The sequence below is a fragment of the Dicentrarchus labrax genome, unplaced genomic scaffold (genome assembly GCF_905237075.1).
Source record: "Dicentrarchus labrax unplaced genomic scaffold, dlabrax2021, whole genome shotgun sequence".
NCBI lineage: Eukaryota > Metazoa > Chordata > Actinopteri > Moronidae > Dicentrarchus > Dicentrarchus labrax.
The window spans coordinates 3,053,515-3,071,135 of NW_026136724.1; the positions used below are offsets into that span (position 1 = coordinate 3,053,515).

General features: G+C 39.5%; 1 protein-coding gene across 1 annotated transcript in view; it reads left to right on the forward strand.

Annotated features, from left to right (window-relative positions):
* The window catches only part of LOC127358539 (pleckstrin homology domain-containing family A member 5-like), a 223,648-nt gene extending 208,459 nt beyond the window's left edge, over positions 1 to 15,189 (forward strand). Inside the window, 7 exon segments of the mRNA XM_051391668.1 lie at positions 2,003 to 2,124; positions 3,543 to 3,728; positions 3,826 to 3,963; positions 4,554 to 4,673; positions 7,353 to 7,498; positions 8,330 to 8,499; positions 12,130 to 15,189. Coding sequence (XP_051247628.1) covers positions 2,003 to 2,124; positions 3,543 to 3,728; positions 3,826 to 3,963; positions 4,554 to 4,673; positions 7,353 to 7,498; positions 8,330 to 8,499; positions 12,130 to 12,164 — 917 coding nt within the window. The 3' untranslated portion in view covers positions 12,165 to 15,189.
* Positions 15,190 to 17,621: the final 2,432 nt, after the last annotated feature.

A 17,621-nucleotide genomic window follows, 5' to 3' on the forward strand; every position in this document is an offset into this window, starting at 1 on the left:
TCTTTTTTTTCTTAATTAACTTTTTTTATTGGTTCCAATCAGCATTCTCCCATTAGCATTTAACATCTCACACATATGTTTTCCATGTACACAGAGAATACAGATACTTCACACCAGGGATCAAAAACATAAATAGACAAAAATTCACAATTAAACACAAAATTCAGTAGACTAGAAATGAGTACATTTTTCATTTCAATCCACATTTTCTTTCCCCTCTTGTAAAGACCTTTCTCACCTGGTGAAGGATAATGCCGAACACAATCTTATGAACATTGAACATCTGTAGCAAGAACCAAACACAATCATCCCAGTTATTCCAGAAATTCTTAAATTTATCTGATTCTAGTCTAATTGAGAAAGTCAACTTTTCCATCATGTAAATGTTGTGCATTACTTCGACCCAATCCTCCATTTTAGGTACCTCCATTTTCAGCCACATCCTGGTGATGGCTTTTTTACCTGCCACTAACATTACTCTGAATAAATATTTGTCCCCTGAATTTGTTATTCTCTGGTTCCCTTTTCCCAAGTACAAATCAAAAATGTAAATGGAAGTTCCACTTTCCAAATTTTCTCAATGCTTTTCTTTAATTCGAGCCAGTAAGGTATAATAGAGGGGCATTCCCAAAAGATATGAAAATGATTGGCTCTACTTTCTCCACATAGTCTCCAACATCTCGTATCCTGAGATTTCTGTTGTGCTGGTGTAATAAAATATCTCACTATGTTCTGCCAACCATGTTCTCTCCATGAGAGGGAGCATGTTGTCTTCCATTGTCGTTCATTGATCTCTTCCCATTCCTCCTTTGACAACATCCTTCCCACCTCCTTCTCCCGCTTTTCTTTTATATATACTGTATTATGACCTTTTAAATTTTCCACTTCTTTATATAATTTTGAGATTCATTTCTTGCCCAGATCTGATTCATATGCTAAAATAAATAATTTAATAATCCCCGACTCTAGGCAGGCTGGAGACACTAATCTAAACTGGACTTCTTTATAGTTTGCTCCATGTAATGTCTCATCTGTAATATCTGTATAAATCCTGATTTTTTTAAACCAAATTGATTCTTTAGATCTTGAAAACTTTAAAATTTCTTCTTCTTAAAGAGCTCCCAGAATATTGTTGGTCCCCCGCCCCATCTTCTGAATCTCCCATCTATTGTATTAGGTGTAAAATCTGATTCATGTGCAATCCACCGCAGTAACCTACTCTGCTCTGTAAGGCTATTCTTTGATATAATCTCAAACCAAATGTTAAGGGTTAAACCCAGCCATGGATTTAGCTCCTTGGAAAACATCTTGCCATTCTTTGCTCTTCTTTCAGTGTAGAAATACTCTCCAGTTCTGATAGAACTGATGCTAGCAGCATCTGAGCTAACCTCTTTAGCAGCCAGCTTTGTTATTTTAAAGCAAATAGTCACTTCTTACTCACATCGTCACAATCTGATTGGCCCTGAACACTGTGGCTGGACACAAACACATAGCTTGTAGTCTGGAAATATAGATTCTCACTTGATCGTGTGAGTCCAGCTGTCTAGCGAGGTTCATTCACAGGTGTTACCTGGTAGGATTCTGAACCTCTCACACTTACGCATTATTTATTCAACTTATTCCTCCATCTGGATCCTAACTGCCTTTGGGCTCCGTTTATCCCTTCCCCTGTATTTACTGTAGTGTTAAATGTATTAAACAATACAGACATTAAATACACATTTTAATTGTCAGTCAAAAAGCAGACTTAATTCATTAATGTATTATAAGTTTGTATTTGTAAAAGACTGGGGAAATAATGTTGATTTGTGCTGCTGAAATTGCACTGAAACAACAAACACTGTCCCTGAACGTCTCCTGTTTCTGTTAGCATTCTGTTCACATGTTTTGCATCTTTAGTGAAATGGAGCACGGTTGGATTTCCTGCCACAACGTGAGCAATTAGCCTGACTGCCGTGTTTGTTTGCTAATGTGTAAGCGTTTCCTGGCATGTCTCCGACAGCGCCCCCCTGCCCAGTTGGCATCGTCCCTCCCAGGACCAAATCTCCCATGAGCCCTCCCGAGTCCTCCACCATCGCCTCCTACGTCACCCTGAGGAAGACCAAGAAGCCTGAATCCAGATCAGTAGGTTTTGCCCTCGGCATCAACAGTCACAAACACTTGTTTAGATGAAATGAACCAATTCCAGCTCAGTGAATGTGCCACAATCAGCCCGAAGGATTGCTGTTTTGTTGTCACTGTGTTTGTGTGGGTGAACATTCCTTTGAGTCAGAGCTCAGTAGATACTTAATCTGCCCCGCCAACAAAGAAGTACATATCTTTTAATAATACATTTACAATGACATCTCACTTTACCTGACAGTCTCATTCAGAGCAAGCAGTGTATTCGCTCTACTAACCATTTTGGCACATGTCATATGTTTGCTGCCTGGCAGAAGAGTTTCCCATTTTCCCCTCAGGTTCACTGCCTGTTTTCACATGGCAGAGCAGAAAGCTCTGTCTCTGTTCTGGGTCAAACATACCGCCTTCTTTTTCTTATTCCTTTTTCAAAAAGGTTCTTTAATCTGTCGCTCTTTATCGCACATGTTGTGCTGGAGGTTGTCATGCTCTCCCTGGAATGGAGTCTTAATGAATGAGTGTGTGTGTGTGTGTGTGTGTGTGTGTGTGTGTGTGTGTGTGTGTGTGCGTGTGTGTGCGTGTGTGCGTGTGTTAATGTTGTTTGTGTGTGTGTGTGTGTGTGTTGATGTGATCAGTGTGCAAAATTATGAAATTATTTACAGATAATCATTAGTCAGGTTATAATAAACTAAATAGTTATAGGCCTGCCAACAAGGTTGACTGATATACAAAAATAATAATAACAATAACAACAATTTAAATAAATAAATACATTTAAAGAAATCAACAGAGAGTTGTTTCTCAGGTTCCACTGGTTGTCTTCAGGTCATTACAGGATCTGATACATTTTGCAGCAATGATCTCACATTAGGTCATTTCCCCAAGTATATATGACAGTTTCTCTATGTCTGTTTTCAGATTCTAGCTGTATTTTACAATATTAGGAAAAAGCCTGGTATTTGGGGCATGAGGCGAGGGAGTATAGCTGTGTCTCTACCTGTCCTCTGTCACACCGGGAGCGGGGTCTGTCCTCTTCCGGCAGCCGGCTCTGTTTATGGCATCCCTTCTCCACAGCGAGGCTGTGCTCGCTGACTCAGTCAAAGAAAAAATATCTCTCATTCTGCCACATCAAGGTTAAAAATATAAGCTGACTGTAACCACAGATGAAGCCTGGACACAGGATCTGATGTAACTATCCCTCGTGGCTGCAGCCTACACTCACCCACACTACACACCTACACTGCACCAACATACATCCTGACCGTCAACATTCACCCACAGATTTAAAAAGTCAAAAGCTCATACATGACGATTGTGCTAAGGAAGGAAAGGTCAGACATTCAGGACAGCTTTAGTATCCACAGCAAACTCACTTCCTGAGATTCCTTTGCTTTGGATGAAAGGCTGAGTGTTGTCCTGAACAGGACCGCCCCAGGAGTGCAGTGGATCAGACGGGTTTTGGGGAGCGAGAGGTGGGCAGAACGAGGATGAGCGTGGAGGAGCAGCTGGAGAGGATGAGGAGAAACCAGCAGGCCTCGTCGCTCCGAGAGAAGAAGAGAGAAACCCCGTCCCGCTCGCCCTCCTTCAACAAAGAAGTTGCTATCCTGCAGGTGATACCCCATCCCACACAACACACACTGCTAACTTTTTCCTTAGGTCTTGAAAACTTTTTTCAACCTTTGAGATAACATGTGTGCGTGTGTGCAGAGCCGGGTCCAGGCAGAGGGGGCCTGTGCAGACCCTGTGGAGCTGGAGGCGGCTCTGCAGCAGCTGAAGGTGGCTCACATGGAGCAGAGCAGGATGGTCGCCGAGGCTGCTGGGACTCGCACAGAAGCTGCACAACAGGTTCATGGGATATTTTTATAGTTCTTATCTATCGCAGTCAGAGCCACGTGTACTGAGTTGTGACCTTCACTGTGTCCTGGCAACCACTTAGAACATTATAATTTTACATTTTCATTTAAAACAAATACACATTTTAAGTAAAATACTAAAAAGAAATGTGTAGATCAATGTGATATATAACCTTTTATTCACTGAAAAAGCAGTAGTAAATGTACAGAGTACTAGTAATACAACTTTTCCTTCACTGATTTTCAGTTTTTTCTATATGTGTTAAAGGTTATATCATTCAGTGCTGGTAGATGTCGCCCTAGAGCACATTATCTCAGACCAAAACAATGGGCACTGCAGCCAACCAGACTCCATTGACAAAACCAGTCATTTTACCTTGCATATCATCGCAACATTTTAACTTCATAGCTCGCATAGCTAATAGTTGTTTGCTGCTGTATTAATGTTTTAGTCTCATATATATATATCCTTTAAGCTACAGTCAAATAAAGGGCTAGTTATATAACCTTTATACATGCACTGCTCATTTCTAATGACGACTGTGCAAGCTGTTCCTTACATGATTCTATTTCAATCTCCAGGAAGTGCAGAGAGAAGAAGAGGTGAAAAACGACAAGTGTGAGGAGGTACAGCAGGACGGGGACGTGACCCTGCAGAGTGTGAATGAGCCGCAGGCTGAGACCAACAGCATAGTCAGTGAGGTACTGTACAGAGTCCTGCACAGCCAGGGTGGGCGTATAGACTTGTTATAATTCAATCAGTCCCTGCTTTTCTTTCCCTCGAAAGATAAAAATGTCTTGACGTGTCATCAAAGGATGAGTCTGTATTTTTTAATAATACTAATTTCTGATCTGACTGAAAGAATAATCTCCTCAATGATTTAAAGCCCCCCTCCACTCACTCATTGAAAATCTGACTTTAAGGGGCGGGCCCTACCAGCATGGTTTGTGACATCATAAATTGAACCTGAAGCCACCAGTGCACATCCACTGAGAATGGACTTTACAGTGAAGGAGGAGACATCTTGTGTCCAGCAGGAAAACCTTAGAAATGAACAACATTTACATATTCAGAGATTCTGGAATTTATAATGAGGTAGAAGGAGGAGATGCAGTTGTAAGGATTTTAATGTGGAAATTATTCTTTTTTTTTTTTTTTTTTTTTCAGAAAAAACATATCAGACACACATTATTGTTCCAAGCAGACTATTAGTGTATACTGTATGTCTGCAGGGGATCTTTAAGTTGAGAGTGTTTTCTGAAAAACCCAGCTCATTCAGCGAGCCTCACTACAAAAATAAGTGTGGTGTAATGTAATTGTAAGTGGCTTGGGATTAAACATGTTAATGATGTCTAGGGGCAGTTTTTAGGTTGCTACTGCTGTTATGTGGTTGAAGTGGGATGATGTACCACGTTGTCAATATAATTGGTCATTAAGCCAAAGTAGTCATAATTGTCTCTACAAGAACCTGATGAGCAGCTCATGAACATCCCAAACAAATGTAAATAAGTACAAATTGGTAGGCGATAGATGCAAATTGAATCTGTCCACATGGACTTCTTTTCTTATCTTTCTTATCTTTATTTATTTATATTTTAAAAGTACTTTTAAAAGTACTTTTAAAAGTGATTTTTGTGTGATTTGTATATTTGTATATTGTATGCACCATTGCACCAAGACAAATTCCTTGTAGGTGTAAAAACTTACTTGGCAATAAATCTAATTCTGATTATGATTCTGGATGTTAGCTGATAAACTGATACAATGCAGGGCTGGAGGCTGCAGGGGCAGCAGGTGGAGGACAATCAAAGGAATTCTAACACACACTATACACAGCCCTCTCTCTGTTAAATTCAGCGTCTGTAATCCTGGCCGTGTCTGCCACGCAGCAGATAATCGGCCATTGTGGCCATAGCATCTCCGAGTGTAATCTGGGACAATAACAGAGGATTTGTGGGAACGTGGAAGAAGCCAGGTTGGCTTTAAGGGGTTTATCTCCTGGATTCAGCCAGGATTGCTAGCTGGGTCTGGGCTGCTCTCCAGTGGGATGCCACCCCAGAGCTCCACAGAGCCCTAGACTGTACACAGCAGCCCTCATTCCACAGCAGAGACAGAGAAACCCTCAGCGTTTTATTCAGTTCTTAAATTATGATTCTTTCTGTTTTGTTCATTCATTTCATTCTAAAGTGACCTATTCATTTGTATTTATTATGTACTCATTCACTTGCTCGGTGGTTATCTAAAATCTTTTGGAAGTTGAAACATGGGAAGAAATAAGGTTTGAATGTTGATTTATTGTACTTTATAGTGATCTTTATTGGATCGTTGATTGACTATTAAGACTTTATTATCTCTTGAAACCTAAAAACAAACTCAGAGGGGATTCTTCAGGGCAAGGTCCTCTCAAATTGGGGGTCCATGTGTCCTTGGTCTAAATGTGCATATTGTGAAGTCCTTGACATGAAAAAGTTTTGATTGTCCCGCCCCTTTTTACTCTGCAATAACATTTGAGCAAAATCAGAACTCGGTCAACTTTCTCCTTTCCTGTACTTAGATATGCTATATGCTAGGCTAATCTATGTTGAAAAGACAACTGCATTTTGAAGATGGTTTAAAGATAAAAGCAACATATATTCACATACATTCACACGTTAATGTTAGAAAAACTTTAGCTAGATAGATACTTTATTCATCCAGAGGGAAATTCAGGTATCCAGTAGCATACGAAACATACATACATTAAACATACATTAAACCTATATTAAAATTAAATTAAAAATTAAAATTAAATTCACTTATAACACAGTAGCCACAGTAAACAGTGCAAATGGAGGTAGAAATTGTCCATTGTCTGTTATCTGTTGTCCTCCCTGCCTTTACTGAGAGCTGTTGTACAGTCTGCTGTAAAGCTAACTGCTGATTCCTTTACATTCACTAGTTAGTTACTAGCGTTAGCGACATTAACATCTTAAGTTAGCTTATGATGTTAGAAAGCTAGCTAGCTAATGATTGATGTAAACTAGATAACTAACATTGATTCAGATCAGCTAGCTAGTTGACCAGTGTATTTAACATTAGCTAACCTAACAGGTGACTATATAGTTCTTTATCTTTTAACCATCTTCAAATTTTGGTTGTCTTTTCAGCATAGATTAGCCTAGCACATAGCATATCTAAGTAGGAAGGAGGAAGTGGACCGAGAGTTGCTCAACTGTTAATGGAGCCCAGAGGGACTTACTGAAGAGCCTACAGTTTATCTTGAATAAAAAGAACTGAACTAATTCCTGATACCATCACTGCTCTTTCTATGTAATTCCCAGCACATCACTAAAGTGTGTGTGTGTGTGTGTGTGTGTGTGTGTGTGTGTGTGTGTGTTCAGCTGTGTGAAAGCCAGAGGGTGGTGATTCTGGACCTGGGCACGGAGCCTCAGCATGTGGAGATTGTAAACCTTCAGCCTTTTGAGGATGACGAAAGCAGAGAGCAGGATCTGACCAGCTCGCCAACAAACACCACCACTGAAAACAGGTGTGTGTGTGTGTGTGTGTGGATACTACCTAAGATCTTTCTGCAGCTAGAAACTAATGTTCATTAGTGAAACTGCAGCCAAAAACTGGCTTCCACAACGTACGGCAATAACACACCCAAAATCCACATTTAGCTGTTCATTTTACTGCAGTGTCTGTTTGCATCTGTAGATTTCACCAAAGTTAGCATTACATAATGCCTCAGTCGCATATTTAAAGGTACAACTTCAGAGAACTTAATGTAAGTAATCAACAAAATCCCATGCTGATATCTATTAGTTAAATGCTGACCCTATTAACATGTTGTGTAGTTCTACAATACATATCTTTATAGACTGATTTCTCACACAAATCTCCCCTACAGCAGCACTTACATACACCAAACCTTCCAGTTAGCAGTATTCTGAAACTTTTTACAGAGGGCTTTGTTCATATGTTTGTCATAAGACTGACTCTATTTTCTGATTTATGGGGTGATAGAAAGAGATCCTCTATAAAGACTCAACACAATGAAACAAGGATTTTGAACCTGGCTTTATCCAATGTTCCGATTTATGAAATGTCTGCAAAATAGCGCATTGTTAATAAGATATAATAGAAAAAACGATTGTCTCAATGTAAGTAATCAACTGGGGAAGTTTAATGGTGATATCTATTAGTTAAAATGTTTACCCTATTCGCCTGTAGCATCTCCCTTTAAGTGTGTGGAACAAAGACATCTCGAGGATACAATGAAAACAGATGATACCCGTTCTCTTTATTGTCCTGTCAGTAGTGCTATCTTCTTGATTATAAGTCAGAGTGTGAGCTGTTCTGCCTCTGCCGATTGCAGCTTCCAGACTCCCGAGCCTGCCACACCGAGCCCGGAGCCGAGGGAGGAGGAAGCAGACGTGACGCGGCAAACCACCAGGGAGGAGCGGCTGGAGAGGAGCCTGGATTCTTCTAAGCAGCTGACGGCAGAAGACATGAAACATAGCAACAACAACAACAACATGCTGGCTGGTAAGTGAATCCATCACTGCTGCACATGTGACCTTCAGAGATGTAGCATCTGAGTGTGTCATTGAGGCCTTCTGTGAATGAATATGTCTGTGAATGGGGGAAGAGTTTACCTTTTCCGATTACACGTTGAGGTGGTAAGACAATTTTTTAGACTGAATTTCACAAAGTTTTAGGCAAAATATGAAACAAATTTGGTATTCTCCACCAGTCCATAATTTGACTTTTTATTTTTTTATTCGTACAGAGTTTGGTTGGTAGCTAGTCAAAACTTTATGTGAAACCTCAGTATTTCTGTCTACAGCCCTGCACATATCAGTGAATAGGCTTGATACCAGCATTTTTAGACTCATTGCCCTTAAATCTGACTGCTTTAGCCCAAGGATCATAAAAATAAGTACATATATAAAAGAAAATACAGTAACTGACGTATTTTCAGGGATTGCCTCTCCAGAATTGTATCCCTAGCGGAGTGGGACACACGCTGCTTCGAACTAAACATGAAAAAAGTTCAATGACTGAAGTAAAATCCAGCCTTATAGGAGATTTTCCAGATGAAAGATACAATGGAACTCCTTCTGTGACCTATAGAGGTGTCATTTTGAACTTTGAACAGAGCCGAGCTAGCTTAACCTGACAGTGTCCGATGTTTTTTTTTACACAGAATGGGAAAGGGTAAGCACTTTCAAAAATACTCAATAATTGGTATGAACCCATGATAGAGAGATGTTTCAGGGGCGAACTTCAACCAGTCAGATCAGTGAACCATATAACGTAGCCAAACATTCACTGAAGTCAGTCGGCAGAAGAGTGAAAAGATCTATTTTCTATCAATAAAAGCTTTCAGTGTCGTTCTTTGCTCTTCTTTCAGTGAAGAAATACTCCCCACTCCTTCTCCCCCTGCTTCCAGTCTTGATGCTAAGCTAGGCTAACCACATCCTCACTATAGCTCTGCACTGAGCACACAGACATGAGACTGAGATCATCTTCTCATCTCATGCTCAGAAAGAAAGTGAATGTTTCCCCAAATGTTAAACTATTCATTGAGCTCTCCTGCTAATTGTGATGCCTCTTTGTGGGCAGCAGCATCAATCATAGTCTTTGTGTGTGTGTCTTCCCCCTTTCACATCATGAACAAAGCTGACTGAAGTTTGAGGAGGTAAATCCCTGCTGCTTGCCTGCAGGGAGAATTCCCCTATTCTCTTTGTTCACCCACACGCAGCGGCTGCTCCCGAGGCTGCAGTTTAACATCACACACGTGTGTGAAGTTCACTTTAGACAAATCAGACGGATTCAACTCAATCATCTCAGCCTTTCCATGTTTAAATGACACTTCAGTCAGTCAGACATTTTTTTAGAATGTCTGTCTCTGAGGAATGCAGAGTTCATTTAAAGGAATGTATCTTCTGTGATATTTGTGAGCAGTTATTTTTTGGAATAATAAAAACTTCAAGACTGGAAAGCAAAGAAAAACAAACATAGGAAACATGATAATAAACTTAAGATTATATGCACCAACTTTTCCACAGACAGATAAATGTCAGCTCTGTATGTAAAAACAAAACATCTACTGTGTCTGACAGAACAAGTGTGTCTGCAGAGCCAAGCAGGCAGCACCCTCCAGTGGCTGAATAATGAAACTGCAACCTTTTTTAAAAATTGAATCTGGGAGCAGACATTCAGTGGTTACTGTGTATAGCCTTAATAATAAAGAGAGATTTAAGGACCTTGAATTCAAGCTTGAGCTCAAACTGAAGTGTGCTTTCTGTTGTTAACACATAATAGTCTTAGAGAACGTATTTGATGACCAAACTCTAGTTTAGTTTAGTCAGCAGGAGTGTAGAGTCATTCACGTACACCAGGGGTCTGCAACCTGCGGCTCCGGAGCTGCATGTGGCTCTTTGGCCCCTCTCCAGTGGCTCCCTGTGGCTTTGACAAGAGAAATTTTTGGAAATGAATAACTTTTTTACCTTTTTAATTCTATCATTGTTGTAATCCTAAAGTAATTCTTAAATTCTCCAATTGTAAAAATGTGTAGCCTATACACAAATAAAATAAATGTTTTCATTGACTAAAATGTGTGTGGAAACTGAACTGGCCACGTAACGGACAAAGGCTGCCGGGTGTCCAGGCTGAAAGGTCTGACAGCTGAGTCTGAGTCACCCATCAGAAGGCCATTCTCACTTAAACCTCAAATGATATTGAAAACCTCCCAAAAATGACAAAAGTGAAAAAATATTTATGGGTCATGAGAACGCAAATAAAACCAAAATGTCAAAAGCTTTCTTAATTGCTCTAGTTCTATAATTTTATATCAACAAAACATGATATTATAATCCTGAAGCGAAGAAGTGTCCTTGTTTACACCTATTAGCAATGTTGATAGGCTAATTTAGACTTAATAGCCAATATTATAAGGCTCAAATATGTTTGCGGCTCCAGTCAGATTATTATTATTAGTATTGTTATTTGGCCCAACTGGCTCTTTAAATAGTAATGGTTGCTGAACCCTGACACACACAGGCAAAGATTTGAGGCAGAAATGTAAATGGAACTGTGAGACTAGAACTGAGCAAGCTGTACCTTTGCTATATATATTCAAAGCTGCACGTGTTTCAACAGTTTGTATTAGCAGAACAAGGTTTATTAGATTGGTCTGGAATTTTAGTGCCATCCACCATCATCTTGTACCATCGGGTCAATTTCCAGTGGGCACCATCAGCTTTCTCACTGGCCTAGATCAGTTGTTCCCTTCTTTTTCCTTACGCAAGCCCTTTTCTATAATTAAGTAAACTGACCACCCCTGACTAACTGACATATTGTATGGATATTTCATATTATATTAAATAATAACAATAACAGTAGAGAAGAACTGACAAACTGTACAATGAACCCAAACAGGGAACACAATAACTGCTGGATGTTTGTGTAAAACCAGAGATAAAGATTTGAGCAGATTATTTCCTCTGAATATTGATCAAAGATGACTTTTTCTGATATCTTAGCAACTTTTCTCTCTGTGTATTATGTATTTTTATTTTATTTGATCAATCGTACTATCAGCTCTTTGGTTGTTGAACTTTTCTAATGCAGGAAGGCTGTTTATCAGAGAGTGAAGGCTCTGTGAATATAGCTTGTTGTCCAGGTCTTCAATGTGCCCTGTTTATATCTTAAGTAATAATCTAAACTTTAAAATTAACAGTTTCATTTAGTCTTCTTCACAGAAATGAAGGAAATGCTGAGGGCCTACAGCCCTTAAAATCAATAAGGCCTCACGACCCACCATGAAGTTTTGGTGACCCCTAGTGGGGGTGAGGACCCCCAAGTAGGGAACCTGTGGTCTAGAAGAGATCACCCATCAGGCTTTATAATTGTGTTGTATTTTGCTATTAAATTATTTAGTAAGCAGAACAGAAGTGCCTCTTTAAATCTCAGCTTAACACATAGGTAAGTGCCAAACATGCACTACGCCTGAAGGAAAGGTTTTGGAAATAGTTTTTTGTTTGTTCAATATCTGGGTGAGGTACAAAGTGAAAGTAAAAAAATACCAGTGTAACTATTTCTCATCCCTGTGGAATCTCTGAGTGACTCTTTATTTCCACCCTCCCTCTCTCCTCCTCCTCCTCCCTGCAGCGCAGACGTTCACCTTGGTGAGCAGCGACACGTGAGCGACGCCGACCTACACATGCACACCGGCGTCCCATAAAAAGCCCAAATGTAGCCAAGCCTGCACCGAGCATGCTCCACGGCTTCCTGCGTTTACAACTTTGATACTACTGTTACATGCCCGCGAGGAGACTGAGAGGACAGCAGCCCTGCTGAGAGCACAGACGGACTGCCAACACATCCAGACACAGAGACAGACCTTTAGCTCCTGTTAGATCTGTCCATACTGATATGTCCCTGAGCAAAACACCAACTCTATGGAGTCACATTTGTCCCAAAACATTTCTGCATAAAAATAACATTGTGAAATGGTTTAGTTGTCTTTAGTCTTGAGAGTTGTAAAATCTGTCACCATATAAGTCATAAAAATCACAATAAGGGGTTATGATTCAATATATTGCGATATATATATATATATAAAGCTGATAAATGAGGCATTTTAGGCCGGAACAATCCCAAAAAAAGCCTGTCAAATCCTGGAGTTACTGATAAAAAAGACACACCACAATATGCATAAAATCTGAGTTTTAAAAAAAGTTAACTTTTTTTATGCAACCAGAACAACACTGCTACAGAATGCAACAGATAATCCATATAATATCACAAAACAGAATATCGCGATACTGTGTATATTCTCTTACACCCCTATATATAAGATGAATTACTTTCTTGTTAGAATGACAACAAACCCTTTTCCTCTCCGGCTGTGCAGTAACACGCAGCCACACAAGGTCTATAAGTGAAGAGGAAGTGGTAGACCAAGGAGTGTCTAGCACAAGAGTCAAAAGATTTTTTCAAACTACTTGACCTACATGATAGTCTGTTGTAGGGCTGGTGTCTGTGTGTCTGTTTTGTGTCTTTTCAGAAAGGCAGAGCTTTTTAAAAGTGTTTTTAGAGTTTTTATTAGCTGTGTATCCAGTAGAGTTTTTAATCTTTACAGAGGGTTGGTTTCCTGAACACAGATGATGTTTGGAAGGAACACCAAGCTCCACATTCACACAAATGAACAACTGGTGGCTGCCCAGTACAACCAGTGTGATCTGTGGGCCACAGAGCAGCATAGTTAGGATGGAGCACAGGATGCATTCAGGCTCAGCATGGAGGGTAGAGCTCATGTCCTGACTCCATACCACCACCTCCCTGTCTTTGGTGTGTATTTGCAGTCAGAATTGAGCCTTTCTAAGCCCCGCCCCTTTTTGCTATGTGCTCCAGTAACAGTTGAGCAAGTCTCGGTCAGAACCTCGGTCAACTTTCTCCTTTACTTAGATACGCTCTGTAGTAGGCTAATCTATGTTGGAAAGACAGCTGCATTTTGAAGATGGTTGAAAGATAAAAGTGGAAGTCACATCTTATGTTAGCTAGCTAATTCACATCAATCATTAGCTATCTAGTTAGCTAGCATTTTACTAACATTAACAGCTGTAACTAGATTGATGCAGATTAGTTAAATAGCTAGCGACGTAGCTAGATCTGAACAAGAGGGGGCAATAATTTCAAGGCCCGAGCAGGGGGTGGGGGGCATATGCACTGAAACAGACGTATGCCTGTGTTACTGAAGGCGTAGTGAGTAACGATGCGTAATCATGCATGTGTGTTAGTTTTGCTAAGGCCGCCGTTTACTTCAACCAACTTTCCCACGTTGTGACATCGTTGATGAACAATGCATGGGATTATGTCAAATCGCAGCGCAGCAGCCGGCGGGAGTGTAGACGTTTTGAGAAGAAACGCATACAATTCCGGATTTTATTCATAAAAATAGAATATCGGACAGCAGAAGTTAACTGGGGTGGGACCCCCCTGCCATAAAATGCTGATCACAACATAGACTTTGATTAGCTTGCTGTCAAAAACTGTATTTATCAATTTATCCAGTCAGGGTGAATAGATGGAAAGGAACTCTGTCCTGTTCTGTCTTCCCCATCCTTGGGTCAGCTAGCGAACCACAGACCCTAATTAGGTCTCATGTATCTTCTCTTCTCTTCTTCTTTTGTTGTTGTTGCTGTAGTTCATATTTTGGTGGTATAAATATATCAAATCAAACCATTTCACAATCTTGACCGTATGTACAACTTGTTTTGGGGGTATAATTTAGCTCCATAGAAACGTGTTGCCAAATATACACACACACCAATATACAGACCTTTTGATACCTTACTAAGTATTACAGTCATCTTTAACATGATAATTATTAGAATATTCTACTGATCTGGAGGAGGGGGTATTAGCTGTTGCTGGAGGCGAGTGTACAGCTGTATATAGGAGCACCTGATGGGCTGAGCACCAAAACTCGACACACATGCAGTGCTTTACTTTAACCCCAAAGTGACCGCCAATGCTCTTGATTTTGATTCTTTGTGTTCAGACCGGAGGCTCCTTTATTGCTCTATTTTCACATCTTTTGCACCTGCAACATAACAGATTGTCCTTCATTGGATATATAGTATATATATATATATAAATAAATATATAAAAAGTATATATATGAACATAAAGCAGATTTTTACTTCAACAAGGTGCCACTTCATGCTGCTGTTTTCTCTCCTTTTTTTTGGGACAAGTATTTTGCAGGAGTTGTGATTATTTATGTGGAGCAGACTGTCTGAATCTCCTGATGACACAGTATGTGAGCGTTTTGGATTTTCCCGTCTGCTTTTTGTCCCTTTTTATTTGGTTTACATTACTTAGAGGCTATACAGTAAAGAGGCTGAGGATGCGACACGGATGAGACATTTTGCGTTTGACTCTGTCCTGTAGGTGGTGATGAATCGGAGAATAGCACACGTACGAAGCAATAAGTAGGACTTTGGAGCTCCAGGATATAAAAGACATTTAAAAGAGATGTATAAACTGTAAAAAAATAAAAATAAATCAAATAAAACAAGATAGCTTAATTTATGTACACACTGAAAAAAAGAGCGAATATTATAACTATAAGAGGTTATTATTAATATTATTAGGGTCAATATGCAAAAAGTTCATACCCCATCTGTTTTATATCATGTGAAATAAATGTTGATGTTCTTAAAATGTGCTTGTTGCTGTTTTTATTGTTGCCTGCATGTCAAATTAACTCTTTTCTTTTCAGGCTTAGCTCTATGACCGTTCTTTTTATTTATGTCTGCTTGTGATCAGAGGTTACGTACAGGTTAAGGGCTCATTCCTGAGGAGTTCAAAGTGTCCAGTATTTCACAAGAAAGAGAAAAGTCAGAAAACATCTTAATTTTGTTCCACAGATTTAGTTTTCTTCCTTTCTAGAGGCTTTAACCATTTGGTGACCAGTCAGGTTTATTTTGGGACCCCCTAGAAAGGCCCTGATCCCCAGGTTGGGAACCGATGGACTAAACAGCCGCACTAAGTCAGCACTTAGTGAAGGTTAAGCCCAAAGATAGGCTGTACAGGTCAGGTACAGGAACATAACAGTGCTGTAGTGCTGCAATGATTGCCTGACCTACAAATCTTGTTCTCCAGATGTAAGAAAACCCAACTAATGTCACATCATCAGGATTTGTGTTGTTTTTTCAGTGATAATGAAACTGCTGCAACAATGATCATTGCAACAAGCCAATTTTGCTATAAGCTGCAGCCCTAAACAGTCTTTGTATGTCTGATCACAGGATACAGGAAGGAAGGGGTCATATAAAATGGGTCAAAGTGCAACTGCTGCACCTACAGTCTGCCCCCTCCACTGATCTCCAGTGTCGGGCTAGTTACTCCAAAAATTTCATTTATTACTCATGTACTTATTACCTACCAAAGTGATTAGTTACACTACTACTCATATTACTTTTCCCACAAAATTGGCAATTTTTTCAATTTGTGACGTAATCTATCGGATTATAAAAACCAGTGTAATCCAATCTGAATAATTTTGGATTACTTCAAATATATTGTAATCATTAGTTGTACTAAAGAAATGGACACATTTTTGAAGTGGAAGTGATGTCCTTTTTTGGTGGAAGAAACCCCGAATGTGAGACCAGATGCACCTTTCAGACAACTGAAACAAAGTTCATAATTCTGAAACTGCCATATTTTAAAGACAATCAAAAATTTTACCAAGCAATCCTTACCAATGTAACTGGCACATTTTTCAATTATAATCTGGGCTGCTTGTAGTTACTTATTTTTTAGAATCCCGAATACATGTAATCAGTTACAACCTAACCCTGTTGATTGCCAAAACAGTTGCCTGTTGACCGACTAACTACAATCAGCCCAGATTATATTTTAAATATGTGCTATTAGATTCTATCCAGCTCTAAATGAAAGCTGTCTGGAAAAGGCTAGTAAGTGGGCCTTGAGTTGGGACCGTTTTGTCCACTTTCAAAAAGTTCCAGGGTCAATAATGCTACATTTTAATGCTTAATGTTTTAAGGAAACACATACAAAAAGTCCTAAAAGTGCTGGAGGATGAAATTATATGGCAACAGGACCATCTGATGAAGACCAAGCAATATGGCTGAAAGCTAACATCTTGAGATTGTTGCATGTGTGCCCGCAAAGAACATGCAGTTTACTATTATTAGTTATTCAGAGTCAGGTTTATTAGGTAGATTTTGACATACAAAGAACGTGCCTTGGTAGACTGGTGTGTAACAATAAAGAAAAGAAGAAAACTCTAAATAAAGATATCCTTACTATCTTACTATTAGTATTATTAATGATATGAGAAGTGGACTATTTTACAGCCTAATACAACTGAAACCTGCTCATTACAGAGGGCACTTTTTCTCCATCTCAGCACAGGCAGTGCAGAAGCAGGCCTTCATTACAATGCAACAAGTCGGCCACAGAGATCAGCTCGGTTCACAGTGTCCACAGACTGCAGTTTGAGACCAGAACGGCCGCGGTCCGGTCCTGAGGGCCCCGGCAGCCTAAAAGAGTGCTGGAGGCTGCAGGAATACGCACCTTTCTGAGATAAGAACGTGCCTTTTCAGCACTTTTTTAGTTGGATCGTTTTTCTGTTTGTCGGAACACGTGGAGCTGAGAGGCCACAATGCAGATCGTCTATGTCTGCGAAGATGACTCAATCGTTTTGTTTAAAAAAATAAATGTTCGCTCTGCTCCTCCTAGCGGTGCTATGTTGGTGCTACTTTTTGCAATAATAAAAATGTTCTATTATTTTGTGAGATGTTCTATCTTATGGAAGATCAAATGTGCTGAATATGAAATGAAAACAGTCCTGTGTCCTGAGATAACTTCTGTTATGAATTGGCGCTATACAAATCAAACTGAATTGAATTGAATTGCATTGAAAACAGTCAATTTCAAGGTAATGTTCTTGCTCAATAAGGATTAACTTTTACATTTTAGATTTTAATTTGCAAAATTGAACTTTATATATATATATATCTTCACATTACACTGATATAGAGCTGCAACTCAGTGCTATTGATTAGTATTAGTAATTGTTTTCTAGATTAATTGATTAATGGCTAATAGTAAAAAATGTCCACTGC